At 45.6% G+C, this 13,083-nt stretch overlaps 6 protein-coding genes across 6 annotated transcripts; 2 read left to right on the forward strand and 4 right to left on the reverse strand.

The window, feature by feature from the left end:
- Positions 1-2,992: 2,992 nt before the first annotated feature.
- On the forward strand, positions 2,993-3,618 carry EV420DRAFT_1570437 (uncharacterized protein; the record flags this gene model as incomplete). Its single annotated transcript, XM_060474259.1, has 5 exons — positions 2,993-3,118; positions 3,140-3,141; positions 3,179-3,200; positions 3,251-3,408; positions 3,484-3,618. Coding segments are annotated over exons 4-5 (238 nt in total), but the record flags the coding sequence as incomplete, so codon positions are not given.
- Positions 3,619-5,070: 1,452 nt separating this feature from the next.
- EV420DRAFT_1648074 (uncharacterized protein) lies at positions 5,071-6,354 on the forward strand (the record flags this gene model as incomplete). The annotated part of the gene is made up of 6 exons (XM_060478110.1): positions 5,071-5,182; positions 5,233-5,274; positions 5,327-5,559; positions 5,617-5,695; positions 5,747-6,054; positions 6,106-6,354. The coding sequence occupies 6 exons, from the start codon at positions 5,071-5,073 to the stop codon at positions 6,352-6,354; spliced, it is 1,023 nt and encodes a 340-aa protein (XP_060325746.1).
- A 310-nt stretch (positions 6,355-6,664) lies between these two features.
- Positions 6,665-8,499, reverse strand: EV420DRAFT_1313839 (uncharacterized protein). The gene is made up of 6 exons (XM_060468620.1): positions 8,390-8,499; positions 7,909-8,341; positions 7,650-7,852; positions 7,399-7,597; positions 7,279-7,351; positions 6,665-7,228 (listed from the first exon to the last, which is right to left on the reverse strand). The coding sequence occupies exons 1-6, from the start codon at positions 8,437-8,439 to the stop codon at positions 7,101-7,103; spliced, it is 1,086 nt and encodes a 361-aa protein (XP_060325747.1). The 5' UTR covers positions 8,440-8,499; the 3' UTR covers positions 6,665-7,100.
- Positions 8,500-9,587: 1,088 nt separating this feature from the next.
- Positions 9,588-9,954, reverse strand: EV420DRAFT_1570451 (uncharacterized protein; the record flags this gene model as incomplete). Its single annotated transcript, XM_060474260.1, has 2 exons — positions 9,932-9,954; positions 9,588-9,844 (listed from the first exon to the last, which is right to left on the reverse strand). A coding segment is annotated over exon 2 (187 nt), but the record flags the coding sequence as incomplete, so codon positions are not given.
- EV420DRAFT_1767781 (uncharacterized protein) lies at positions 9,790-10,902 on the reverse strand. Its single transcript, XM_060480937.1, has 8 exons — positions 10,835-10,902; positions 10,609-10,756; positions 10,451-10,550; positions 10,365-10,399; positions 10,220-10,318; positions 10,074-10,162; positions 9,925-10,021; positions 9,790-9,899 (listed from the first exon to the last, which is right to left on the reverse strand). The coding sequence occupies exons 2-5, from the start codon at positions 10,666-10,668 to the stop codon at positions 10,274-10,276; spliced, it is 240 nt and encodes a 79-aa protein (XP_060325749.1). The 5' UTR covers positions 10,669-10,756; positions 10,835-10,902; the 3' UTR covers positions 9,790-9,899; positions 9,925-10,021; positions 10,074-10,162; positions 10,220-10,273.
- On the reverse strand, positions 10,682-13,012 carry EV420DRAFT_1648076 (uncharacterized protein; the record flags this gene model as incomplete). The annotated part of the gene is made up of 9 exons (XM_060478111.1): positions 10,682-10,902; positions 10,955-11,070; positions 11,132-11,351; positions 11,822-11,981; positions 12,030-12,337; positions 12,390-12,468; positions 12,524-12,756; positions 12,809-12,850; positions 12,901-13,012. The coding sequence occupies 9 exons, from the start codon at positions 13,010-13,012 to the stop codon at positions 10,682-10,684; spliced, it is 1,491 nt and encodes a 496-aa protein (XP_060325750.1).
- Positions 13,013-13,083: the final 71 nt, after the last annotated feature.

Raw genomic sequence — 13,083 nt, forward strand, 5'->3', positions numbered from 1 at the left:
TTTACGGCTCCTTTGACGCCAAGCGAATGTCATATGAACATTGAATTCTCCCGAGACTAGAATAATCAATCACTTGCTATCTCGTTTCAAGTTCCAGGTTAGTTTTACAACATCTTCCATTGTTCAAAGTTCACTGCTTACTCTTTCGACAGGGGACAGTTTTCGTTTCACCTACCTCCTCACTATCAGCTGGACATGCTCTGCTCAAGTCCCACCTCTCGACACCTCCTTCCACTAGGATATCAATGACATCGCCGATTCCCTGATTTTCATCCATTTTCTGGAACTGTGGTTTATTTTATGATGTCGTGTTTAATGGGATACTACTGGTGAGTGAACTTGTGCAGGTTCTGAGAGTAAATTGTGCTGAGTCTCATTCTTGTATTTTTTTTAGGTCAAATAATGTTATTCTTCGAGGAATGTATGTAGCAGGGCCCTCATAATTTGCTTCAAGGACTCGAAACCAACATCAGTCGACATCGACATATCACTGGCAAGACGTCTATCCATCCTGATGCCTCGTGTATGTTCCCATCAAAATGTCACTTCAAATTGTTGTATTCACTCTGAATTTTAGAACTTTCCTGTAATCACCACATGTATAATTTGAGCAACCCTTCAATTCGGTGTTATTCAAATTTCAACCGGTTTCGAATGTGGGGACATTTATGCAGCCTGGTATGAAGAATTGAATGGTATTCCTCCTATCACTGCACTCTCAGCATTGTCTCTGGAGTGGCGTTTGTCGATTGATTTGCAAGTGCAGAGCTGTCATACTCTCAGCTGTTTTTCATGTTCCTCCCCCGATTCAAGTCCTGGAAATGGGTCTCAGCAATTCAAAATGTGTGTATTCTGTCCTGAATTTGTTAAAATTTAACCCATCCCCAGTTTCCTAGCCCCGAGGTCATTTTGAGTTGCTGCTTTCCCAATATGGGACTGGTAGCATGAGGATACGAAGACATCGAGCACTGGTGCATATTTTTCAGGTTCTGTTTCTTTGGGAGTGACTCAAATTATATTAAATTTCTTCAAGAGCGTTGATTTATTGCTTGCTTGATCAATTGATCCACACAGAGCAAACGCATGAGTACAAAGGTGTACTCGATGGAACACGGCACAGAGGCTGGCAAGATATCCAGAGCCTCCGATCACCACAAGTCAAGCGAAGCATTCAAGGTTTTTTCTTCCCAGTCTAATCTCAGAGTTGGAGCTGACAAGATTACCCAGGAGACAAGGACAATGAATATCATTATCTGAACTGTTAATCTATGAAGTTCAAAGTCGCCATATGTCAAACTTACTGCACACTGGAAATAACAACGCTGTCAGTCAGAACTGATCAACGTCCGATGATTGCTTCATTATTCTCTCTTCGTGTTCTCTCCGGGTTCTTTCCAACTTGAAACTCCACACCGTTTCTGATGAGATTCCTTGGATATAAAAGTGGGGTCAATTTTGGGATCGAACTCCAGTTCCCTGCTTCATTCCCACTTCACCCCTTTGTCCTCCCCTCCTCTTTTGACCTCTACTTCCTCACTCTCGACTCTGCTACTACCTAGTATGGTGTACGGACTTCCATCTTGATTGCTATTTCATCGTCGAGCTCAGTGGTGAGCTCGTCTGTTTTCCTTTTCTTTGATTTTATCCTCATAGCTTGTTTGGTAGTCCCTTTGCCATTGTTGTCGATCTCGATCTCGAAGATCGTGATGCAGTTCTCCCACGTTCAAAAATGCAGAGGTAAGCTTTTTTCCCCTTGTGAGTGCCATTGCCTTTTGTTCACAAAAATCCTTATCTGTAGCTATATATCAATCAATTGCATTGGTAGGACATGGGGCTGCTGGTGTGTGTATTGTCTTTTCAACGAATTTCTGTATTCTCAACTGCCTAGGTTTTTATAAGCTGCCGTCCCCTCGAACAGTCAATTGACACCTCTCGCGAGCCTGTTTTCGCGTGCAACATGCCTCATAGTATGCCTTTTCAGTACCCTCTCGCCTGTTTCTGATGCTGTCATTTTAGGGTGAATTGACACATCCCTGACAAGCCCAAACAAGAGATGTTGGTCTACCAACACCAACATGATCACCCACAAGCTCTACAGTCATGGCAGCTGTCCCACCAACACTCGGCAAGCATAGCGCCCCGGCTCGAGTCACAATGACTATTTGAGGTCTTTATCTGTTAGTGCAACGTTTTCGCTTGAATGAGGGGTTGATGATAATGTTATTGGTGTGGTATTTGAAGGTGTGTTGAGTTTACAATATTTTTTCATTAGTATTCTAACAAGTAGACCATGTACAGTGTACATACTCCCACCAACACCTGCGGCAGAGCCATCGTCGCACCCGGTGTGGATGTGTACCCTGACCGAGGATGAACAACTTCTCTGCACCGACTCCCGCCCTTCAACACTCATGAAAATGCAGTGCAATGGCTCAGTTTACAACAACGAAGGATGCTGTGAATGAAGGCATGTTAATATTATCAAGGGGTGTTGACTTTACAAGGGCTTACTGTTTGTATTCTAACAAGTGGCTTACGCAGAGTGCGCGTGCATCCACATCAACACTCCCAATCCGCACCTGTGAGATGGAGCTACCCTGTGAGTTTGTGCCTACTAGTACCCAAACACCATCCTGCACGACACTGGCCCTCCTTTCTTGCACTGCCTGGCACTGACACGATATGCGGCTGTCTGGCAAGATGCTGCAATTGATGCTGAAGACGAAGGATGAGGGTCGACGGCTGAGGATAGGAGGGCGGGATGGGAGGCAGCAATTGCAGATGGACAAAGGGGCGGGCAGAGGGAAGGGAGAGAAATGAGATTGAAGACGGTGGAGGAAGGCGATGTTGGTGCACGTAGTCGTAGGTTTTGTACGTGTAGCCGGGGATACAGCTGGCTGACTTCTAGGGCTACTACTGGCTTGTGTGTGGATAATGCTTCTTGGACTTTGGGGAGCAGTGCGGTGGGAGGCTGTGCTGAAACCGGGCCAACAACCATTGACATCGCTCTAGACATCCCAGGCAGAGTCTGTTCAATAACTTCACAGCCCCTGGACATCCAGCAAATAGTTCAATCTGTAGGGGACGACGCTGCGGGTGCTACCACCGTTTTCATTGGTAAAGTCGACCTGCTCTTGGCCAGGCTTGGCTCTGATATCCTTATACTGCCTACTAGGTGCTACACGAAATTCATTCAAAGGTTGGTATCAAACCGTTGGCACTATGGAGAAATGCATATCTATGTACTAGAAAGAACCATTATGTGCCTTGAATACCAAGCTTATTCAAAGTTGGCTATCAAGACTATGGCTAGTATAATTCAAGACGCGTGGCAAAGCCTAACATGTTTGAAGCATCAACCAGAATCGCAGAGTTCCCTCATTCGTTGCACCATTCATCACCGGATTGGTGTCATTCCCGTTGGAGAACCTCAATAAGCACTACTACAATCCTCACCCATCCCTACACTAACTCAAATCCCAGTTATCGCCATCTCCTCTCCCCACCATAAAGAAGCCTTTGTAGCATGCAAGAGGATCCTCGAAGAAGTAAAGCAAAAAGCCCAGATCTGGAAACGAGAATACTACGAAGGAATGGATGACAGCGAAGCACTTGGATGTTCAGCGGTATCAACCCCCTAGAGCTTTGAACAGCCGGTTTTTTCTGGGCTTTACTGGACTCAAATCCACCATCACCAGGAAATTCTGGAACTGGAGAGATGTCATCTATGAAGCGGCTGAGATGCTAGTACTACGGAGCTTTTGCTCTGGTAAACCAGACTCAATGATCCGTATGAAGACAGGTTGTTCAATGCATGTAGACGGAACTTTAGCATCAACGATCACTCAACGATGAAACCGGCATTATAGAAATGACAAACTGAAGGAGGTACGAATGAATAAGTGAGCTTTTTAAAGAATCATTGGTTTGGACAATAATCGCCATTTTAATGTGTTATCTAGTATTATTAGTATAGCCTGAAACGACAAAGACGTCGTGAGTTGCAGTGCCACCTCTGGGATGCTGGTGGTAGCACATGTACTGCCTTCCGTGATTACGGTCACCAGAATAATGAGCCCAACTGTGAGACCTTGTCTTCTTCACCACACAGCGAACAGCTATCTCCCCTCCTTCGCCATCTGTCCCGATCCTTTCTAGATGCCCGGCCACTCTTCTGTGTAACTTGATCAACTTCTTTCCAATACCGTCGCATCATGTCGTTTCTATGGCCCACCCGTCGATTCTCTCAGCTCTCAGTATTGGCCTGCTACCGCCTTTACCTACCTCAGTGTCCAAGTGATGGCTATTGAAGAAACGACGATGGAAACAAAGATGAGTCGATTCATACTCGGATACATTGTGTAACACCCTGTCCCTGGAGATATATCGAGTACTGGAAAGCTCTGGAAGAGATCAGGATTCTTTAAGCTCATTGTAGGGTATGTGTTGTTTTCTCTTCCCCTGCTTTTCCAATAGATGCCCCATTTACAGGATAACTTTCTCCCATCTTATATGACCATGCTTCCGGCTCTTATTTCTATATGATTTGCAAAGCTGGTACCCCTATGAAAATCTTTACTGAGACTCAAATATCAGGATCTTCAGCATAGTGACATTCAGAAACTGGCATCAAAATGTTCCTAGATTGTGGAGCAAGACCTACTTAAGATTCACATCATGACAGAACAGGCTTGCATTGGTAGGTGCCTCACTTGAGTTAATGAACTTCTTGATTCTCTTCTTGGATAGAACCTAATTCAACAGAACACATACCTGAGAAGCTCACAGTTTGTGTAAGTGGCTTCTCTACAATAGAAGCTTTTCTCCGGAAATATCTCACTTCGAGTAACATTGGACTTGCAAGTTGAAATGAGTTGAAAATGTCAATGTACATGATGGTTCACTAAGTTGCCAAACATGTTCAATATGTATGGATCCTGATTTGACTTTATACTGATGATCATCTTTGCAGCAGCCAATGAGCATGACCATATACTGCACCATTTATAACAGTAGGGTTGGTACATGTTATTCTCATAACCCACTATCCCATTGCACCTGCTTTCTCTCATGGTGGCTCAAACAGATATTCCACCAGATCTTACCAACAAAGACAAAGCTTTCATATTTCAAGTTCTTGATACTAACCTGAACACTCAAATTCTCCTGGCATTATTGCATGGTGGGCAATGACATTTGGTGTCTTGACATATAAGTGTTAATTGATGACAGGCATATACACTGGAATTTTTGCTGTTACATTGTGGAATATATGTGAGCCAGAAGCATCTCTACTACAGCATCCAAGTTGACATGAGTGACACAGTCATCAATAAACGCTCAGGGCTGATCCGACGAGCCTTGGTTGTCATTATTCTCCTCCATGCTCTGATTACTATCTCTTTTGCTGCCAAATGGTCTTTTATATGCTCAGCATTCATCAAAAATGGGCAAAGCTTTTTGACTGTGTCTTCAGAGCTTAACAGTGTGAATCAAGCAGATTATTTGGAGATGGGCATTGCAGCCCCTATGAGTACCATTCTTGCAGACTCATATATTGTGAGTGCTACTTTGTTAGTAATTATTCATGTCAGCTTACCATCTTTTCAACTCTAGATTTGGTGCTGTTGGATGGTCTGGGGACAGCACTGGCTTATTGTTCTGCTTCCAATCCTTTCCCTAATTTCTGCAACTGGTAGAGTACCTGATCTCATCTATCCTTTTCATATATTCAACTTTTGTGTAGTTTCAAAAATCATTGATGTATATCATCAGTACTTCAGTGAAAATTACTCAGTACTATTCCTGACACTCTATGCATCCTTCATTCTGGTAACGACATTGTGGTGCACACTGCTTATCATTTTCCGCATTTTAGCTGTTACTGGGGTTAGACGCAGTGCAGGCAGCCGGTTAAGAGTTTATTACAGTTTTATTGAAGTGCTAGTGGAATCTTCTGCTCTCTATTCGATAGCTCTGATTCTATACTTGGCTTTTTTCCTTTGTGATGATTTTGAATATCTCTATTTTGATGCAATAGCTGGCATTGCAAAGGTGTGTATGCTATCTTGAACACTCTCATGTTTTATTGAACACCTTGTGTAGGGAGTTGCACCCACACTCATTGTTGGCAGAGCAGCAGCAGGACACACACAGCCAACTGAAGAACATGATGAAAGTTCATCAGTGTCTACCATTCATTTCCAGACATCTTCACAATCTTCTCAACCTTCAGAACCTTCCATGGCAAGCTTTCAAGAATCCAATATGCAGACTGCAGTCCTTGAAGTGGACATTGAAGCTCAACAGGAGCAGTCAGATGAACATGTAGTAGTTGTTGAAAGGACAGAATAGAGCTTATGGTGAGACTGGAGACTAAATTTAGACTGTAATTTTTTGCTTGCTATCCTTTTTGATTATTGTCCTCTCGACTTTATTTTTTGATCAACTATAGAGTATCTAAACTTCTGTAATCCCTTCTTCCCTTTGGATCTTTATGCATGAGCTTGTAGGAGAGTCCTGAGGAACAATGTTATTTCTACTGTCTACATGTTTATGAGTATAGTAGGAACTCCAGAGAACATTCAACATACCCATAACTCAGGCCATACTCTGTTCTCCATCATTTCCTGATTCAGATGCATAGTTAAGCGATTACAAGATGGTTGCGCCTAGCTGAACGCGCTTAATGTGCGAAGGAAGAAAAGTGCTTCGGGATCAGCCGAACCAACTTGTTTCCTGACGATGCCATGTGAGGATCCAAGTCCTAGCTGAAAGCCTTTCTGAAGGGTATTCGTGGCTGAGCAACCAGTATGGGCTCGCTATCGATGTGCTCGCGTACGAGCTAGTAGTCCCAAATGCCATCATCCATTACAACGATTATGTTCAAACAACAGCAGCGACTATGGCTGCAAGTCTTACCACTCCACCTAACAATGCTTGCGGTTACATCGACTTGCCCAGTAAGACAGCCCGTCGCCACCATACCTGGGATAGTAAAGCAAACAGCACTGGTTTAAAACGAGAATATTACGAGGGAATGGGTGACAGCCAAGCAGAATGGAAAGCGAATGCATAACAAGTACAGGAACCGTGAAACATTAATCTACCTTCCATTCTTTTTGGACCGTATCGTCTTCAGTACTAACAAGTAGTTCGATGGACCACATAACCAGCGTGAAGAAGATGTTTATCCATCGCCACCATACTTGGGATGAATGATCCAACACTGGACAATGGGTCAGCGATGTACCCCAAGTGAAAGACGAAAAGACTCACAGAGGAGGTGAGAGTACACAGTCACGAAAATCAATTGTCGGTACGTCAAGAGTATCCGAGTCAACGTCAACGTCTAGAGGAAAGATTAGCGCAAGGACATAAGTATACACGTTCTCTCACCGGTCGATCCTCCCAGCCATTATCAACACCATCTTCGTCGTCCCAACTGTCGGCGCCGATACCCGGCAAGATCTTCGAAGCCAGCTGCAACACCGTCAGTCGGTACAACAAAGCCACCAACACTGGTTTAGGCAGCGTGTTCGTAACGAAATTGAGCAAAGTCTGGAGATGAGGAATCAGGTTTGGGAGGAGCGGGACGCTATCACAGCAATCAGTACTGTCGCCTCTCCGAAAGGTAGAGTAGTACATACTAAGAATAAGACGGGTCCGAAGATAACTCCTGGTCAAATCCACAAAGCCAGACATTGTACGCCATGAACAAAGCCAGGCCGGAAGACTCGATGATATTCGTCCGTCTCAAAAAGAAGCCAATGAAGGTAAGAAAGAGCAACGCGGTAATCGCAACTCCGAGAAACGTCGAGGACAGCGGGGAAGACGCAGCCGCAGGGTACGCCTAGCGAGAGTCAGAACCACGAGCCAGCCTCACACACAAAGGAACGAACAACGCACATTAACAATCCACCAAGCACTAGCCACATACGTCCCAGCCGAAGCAATGAGTAACCCAAACTGATATATCTCCCCCTCCTCTACCAACTTCTTCCCCTGTTGCCCCAGCTTCTGCACCACCACCAAACTCGATAGGCCCTCCAGCGCGATGAACAGCGGGCCCATGTAGGTGAGTATCGTACCCCATATGGAGGTGGCGGGGCCGAGCCACGGATGGACGGAGGTGGAGAATGCATTAAAGCAGACGAGGAGGAGGAACGGGTGCATCGGGACTTGGAGGAGCGATAGCGCGGGGGAACCCCAGAAGAGGATCATGGTGCCATGGATGGCGGCGTGCACGGTGAGGAGGAGGGAGAGCAGGAGGAAGGCTGGTTTGGAGAGTGTGACTAGTGTGAGAGGGAGGAAGATCAGGATCTGAAGGGCGGTGGACAGTCTGCGAGGATGGTTTAGAAACGTTTAGGTCAGCCACGAGAAACGTTACCTGGCAGTATGGGAGAGTGCGCTCCAGAGGATCCAAGGGCTAAACGACATGTTCGCGTTCTGTCGGTACACGCATGCCACTGCAGTCGACGCGGGACAAAAGAATCACGAACAACGTGACTACAACAGGGGCCGTGGTAAATTCCCCCTTGTCAGCTGATGTCAGTCTACATCCACTGTGCTCTCAAAACTTCCTGCTACCACGACGCCTCTATGCCGACACTCTGTATGTGTCGGCATTCGTTCCTTCTTCCCGTGTACTAACCCCTGCTGAGCTATACCTTGCATCTTTTGATCTGAATTTTTTTGCCATACATAGCTTCGCTCGACACCCCCCGACGACATCAGAGACGTGCTAGAACTACTGATTGCGAATTGCACCTACCGGCGGGTGGCAACCCGCGATGTAAACGAGCTCTCATCTCACATTGTCTTCAGCCTATCCCTGTCATGGCAATCAATCGCATTCCCAGACGACTGCGACTATTTCTCCCTCCCCTTCATCGCGCTCCAATACTGAAATACTTAATATATGAACAAACTTGCACACCCCTACTACGAGGAGACGCCCTCCGTCCAAAGTACATAAACAGTCATTACCCACCTCCCCTCGCGCTGCCCTTCCTGACGCATGTCAAGCACAAGTGCCTCTACTCTCACACCGTCTTCCCCAAGTCTCCCCGAAACAGGTGTTCTGAAGCCAAGAGGGAGACGTTGTTCCAGAGAACAAGCTCGAGCTAAAAGCATTTCTACCTTGGCTCAAATTCAACAGCCCGAAACTGCCGCTGCTATTTTCTGGGTTTATAGTTTCCCGTTCGCTACGACGCTGGGGATTCTGACTGAAAGCTCTCGGACCTCCTTCACAGTGCCATTCATGACAAGGCAGGTCTTGCCGAGGTCTTCGAGAGCGAACTCGACAAACTCACGTACTTGGGACGGTCGTTTGTGCCACCGCACTCTAGATCAAAGGATATGGCTCTCCCTCCAAGTTTATCTCACCCGACCTGAAGAAGAAAGCTTCGTTTTTGACTGACTTGCGTTGCAATAGGAACACCGCTAGCTATTCAAATGATGACAGCCCGCTCCTCAAGAAATGGAAACGGGACAACTTCCCCTTCTTCGCAAGATAGCTCTAATCAGTAGATATCACATTGCTGTCGACTCATCGTACAGTTGGATGTAATGATCAACTATCGTGCCCCGCACAGGTAACCCCTGGTTAGATTCCAATTAGTATGTACAACAACCAAAATATGCTATTCTATATAATCTATGGCGAAGATAGATAGCTCCTTGCGAGGTGTAAGCAACCCCTTCTCTCGTGCAAACTCGATAGTTCGAGCAGAATTAGAGTCTGAAGGCGCGACGTAAAATTGATCGATTATCGATATCTGTAAGAGCTTCATCTTGGGCGCGATGATGACCATGGTATTAGTTTTTATTTCCATCCAATCAGCTAGAAGCAGATACGTTCAAACGTAAGTGGTTCGCTCGCAATCTAAAAGGATATGCAAATCACGCAAAAAGATTAAAAGAGACGCACCATGATTATGTTCTCTCGCTTGTCAGCCTTTGACATCTTATAGTGACCGCCATCTGCGTATTCACTGAACGTCGTGCCGGACGGGAACCACTGCAACCGCGTCAGTCATTACCTTGATAGACCTTAGCAATGCATTGTTTACCAGGGGAGCCGTTTCATCCTTCCGTGATGAAATATACCGCGTAGCAATTACAGTCTCCCATCCGTTACACAAAAGTCGATAAGACTCGGCTAGCAAAACAGCACAATCAGATCCATAAACACCAGGAGAAACAGCATCGAGCAAACCTCAGCGATCCCAGCCTCTTCTGCAAAGGCATTCAGGGAAGCAAGCATCGCCTTTCACAATGTTTGGGAGCTAAAGGTCGTGGCGTTCGGGTCTGGGAGCTACCCGGGTATGAGAAACCGAAACCGAAAAGAGAATTCGGGTTACCTTTGATAGGAAGAGTGTAAAGGTCCATTCAGAGTCTAATAGGCTGCGTGAGCTGGGAGATGGAGGGAATTTGGGGTACGACTCGCCTGTATTGCCTTGGACCGTGTCAAAGGCGACGTCAGGCAGTTGACTCTGCAGTTTCCGCTTTATCAGATGGAAATCGGCGATTCCACCGTTGTGCATGAACTAAAGTCCGTCCGTCCGTGAGTCACGACTCGACTAGGCAAAGGGGAAATCAATGTACCATAAGCTTTCCGCGCACAAACGGATGGCAGTTGTCCAGAGACAACGATCCCGCTGTCATAGCTCGTACGTGTCTACTTGAGGATAATGAACATCAAAGCGAGGTAGCAGCCAACGTGTCCGACTCTCAACACCAGTGGCGACTTGATCTTTTCAGCGAGTTGTGTAAGATTGACATTATTCCATGCCTGGATCTCTTCAGATAACTGATGACTGCACACACTCACAGGCGTGACAGACGTGAATATGCAAGGCTGGGCACTCAGTCCCTCGTCGTATACAGAATCGTACCATCCTGTCCTCCGATTGTCAGGAAAGGAACTCACACCCTCCAAGTACGTTCGCACTTTGGGCCTGAGCACTCAGCACCACATACACTTCGTCCCAAATATTGCCGGCACCAACCACCGCCGCAAAGTCGTACGTCGTAAGGCGATCTGGAAACCGGTCATTGAGGAGAATCCTTGATTCGTGGCGTATCCACCGCCGCTTTTGGGTGGTTAAATTTTGACTTGGACGCGTACAACTGAACGGCATCAAGAGGAAGATTCGCGATCACGGATGGGCTGCAAAGGCGATTATTCGCAATGATACCGACATCTTCGCGTTCGATGGTGCATTTGGAAGGTTGCGAGCTTGATGCATGATGGGTGTAGTGCTTGGCGTATGGCGGGGAGTAAATGTCTGTTGCAGACGAGACTGAATCGTCCAAGGTGATATCTAGTTTCCATAGCAAAGTATGCGCTAATGGAAATTAGAGTCAAACTCCGTCGGAAGATGCTCGCTCGAGTTCTGAAGGGCGGCTCTTGCGAACTTTCTCGGAGTTCCCAGATGGCAGGGTGAAGCGCAGGGTGGAATCTTGGCGTCTTGCACAAAAGCAAGAAACAAGTTGGGTTCGGCTAATCCCGATTCCTCTTTCTTCGCACATTACTCAGGGGCAGCGCGTTCAACTGTCCTACAAGCTCATGCATAAAGATCCAAAGGGAAGGAGGGATTACAGAAGTTTAGATACTCTAAGTATGGTTGATCAAAAAATAAGTAGAGAGTATGATAATCAAAAACGATAGCAAGCACAAAATCAGTCTAAATTTAGTCTTCGGTCTCACCTCGACTTTCAGACATTCGACACGAGCTCTATTCCGTCCTTTCAACAACTACCACAAGCTCATCTGACCACTCCTGTTGAGCTTCAAGGTCCACTTCAAGGACTGCACTCTGCATGGTGGAGTGCTGAATGCTTGTCACGGAAAGATGTGAAGGTTGCAAAGATGCCTGGAAATGAAGAGTCGACACTGTTGCACTTTCATCATGTTCTTCAGTTGGATGTGTGTGCCCTGCTGCTGCTCTGCCAACAAGGAGTGTGGGTGCAACTCCCTACACAAGGTGCTTAATAAATAACAAGATTTAATATTGTGAACACACCTTCGCAATACCAACTATGGGATCAAGGTAATACCATCCAAAATCATGGCGAATGTAGAAAGCCAAGAATAGAATCAGACTTATTGAATAGAGAGCAGAGGATTCCACTAGCACTTCAATAAAACAGTGATAAACTCTCAGTCTGCTGCCTGCTCCATGTCTAACCCCAGTAACAGTCAAAATGCGGAAAATGATGAGCAGTGTGCACCATAATGTTGTTACCAGGACAAAGGATGTGTAGAGCATCATGAATAGTACTGGCTTAGATGCATTGAAGTAGTCATGATATATAATAATGATTTTTGACACTAGGGACAAAGTTGAATATATGAAAAGGATAGATGAGATCAGTCACTTTACCAGTTGCAGAAATCAGGGAAAGGATTGGAAGCAGGACAATAAGCCAGCACTGTCCCCAGACCATCCAACAGCACCAAATCTAGAGTCAAAATGATGGTAAGCTGACATGGATAATGACAAATGAAGTAACACACAATGTATGAGTCTGCAAGAATGGTACTCATAGAGGCTGCAATACCCATCTCCAAAAAGGCTGCTTGGTTCACAGCACAAAGCTTTGAGTATACAGTCCAAAAACTTTGCCCATTTTCAATGAATGCAGAGCATAGAAATGACCAATTGGCAGCAAAATTGATAGTAGTCAAAGCATGAAGGAGAACAAGAACAACAACCAAGGCTCGTCGGATTGGCCAGCATTTGTTGATGACTGTACCACTCACATCAGCTTGGATGTTGTAGTAGAGATGCTCCTGGCTCACATATATTCCACAATGCAACAGCAAGAATTCCAGTGTATATGCCTGTCATCAATTAACACTTACATGTGAAGGCACTAAACATTGTTGCCTACCATGTAATAGTGCATAAAGAATTTGGTTGTTCAGGTTAGCATCAAGATACTGAAACATGAAAGCTTTGTCTTCATTGGTAAGATCTGGTGGAATATCTGCCTGAATCACCATGAGGAAAAGTAAGAGAAATGGGGTAGTGGATGGGAATAACATGTACCAACTCTTCCATTATAAATAGTGCA

Source organism: Desarmillaria tabescens, assembly GCF_030435595.1.
Source record: "Desarmillaria tabescens strain CCBAS 213 chromosome Unknown EV420scaffold_47, whole genome shotgun sequence".
Lineage (NCBI taxonomy): Eukaryota > Fungi > Basidiomycota > Agaricomycetes > Agaricales > Physalacriaceae > Desarmillaria > Desarmillaria tabescens.

Coding starts and splice junctions, on each gene's coding strand:
- EV420DRAFT_1313839 (XM_060468620.1), bottom strand. CDS start 8,439: ATGTCGTTTAGCCCTTGGATCCTCTGGAGCGCACTCTCCCATACTGCC. Junction 8,342..8,389: donor GCACTCTCCCATACTGCCAG/GTAACGTTTCTC, acceptor CCATCCTCGCAG/ACTGTCCACCGCCCTTCAGA. Junction 7,598..7,649: donor TCGGACCCGTCTTATTCTTA/GTATGTACTACT, acceptor TTGCTGTGATAG/CGTCCCGCTCCTCCCAAACC.
- EV420DRAFT_1767781 (XM_060480937.1), bottom strand. CDS start 10,668: ATGACAGCGGGATCGTTGTCTCTGGACAACTGCCATCCGTTTGTGCGC. Junction 10,551..10,608: donor TTGTGCGCGGAAAGCTTATG/GTACATTGATTT, acceptor GACGGACTTTAG/TTCATGCACAACGGTGGAAT. Junction 10,400..10,450: donor CACGGTCCAAGGCAATACAG/GCGAGTCGTACC, acceptor GCAGCCTATTAG/ACTCTGAATGGACCTTTACA.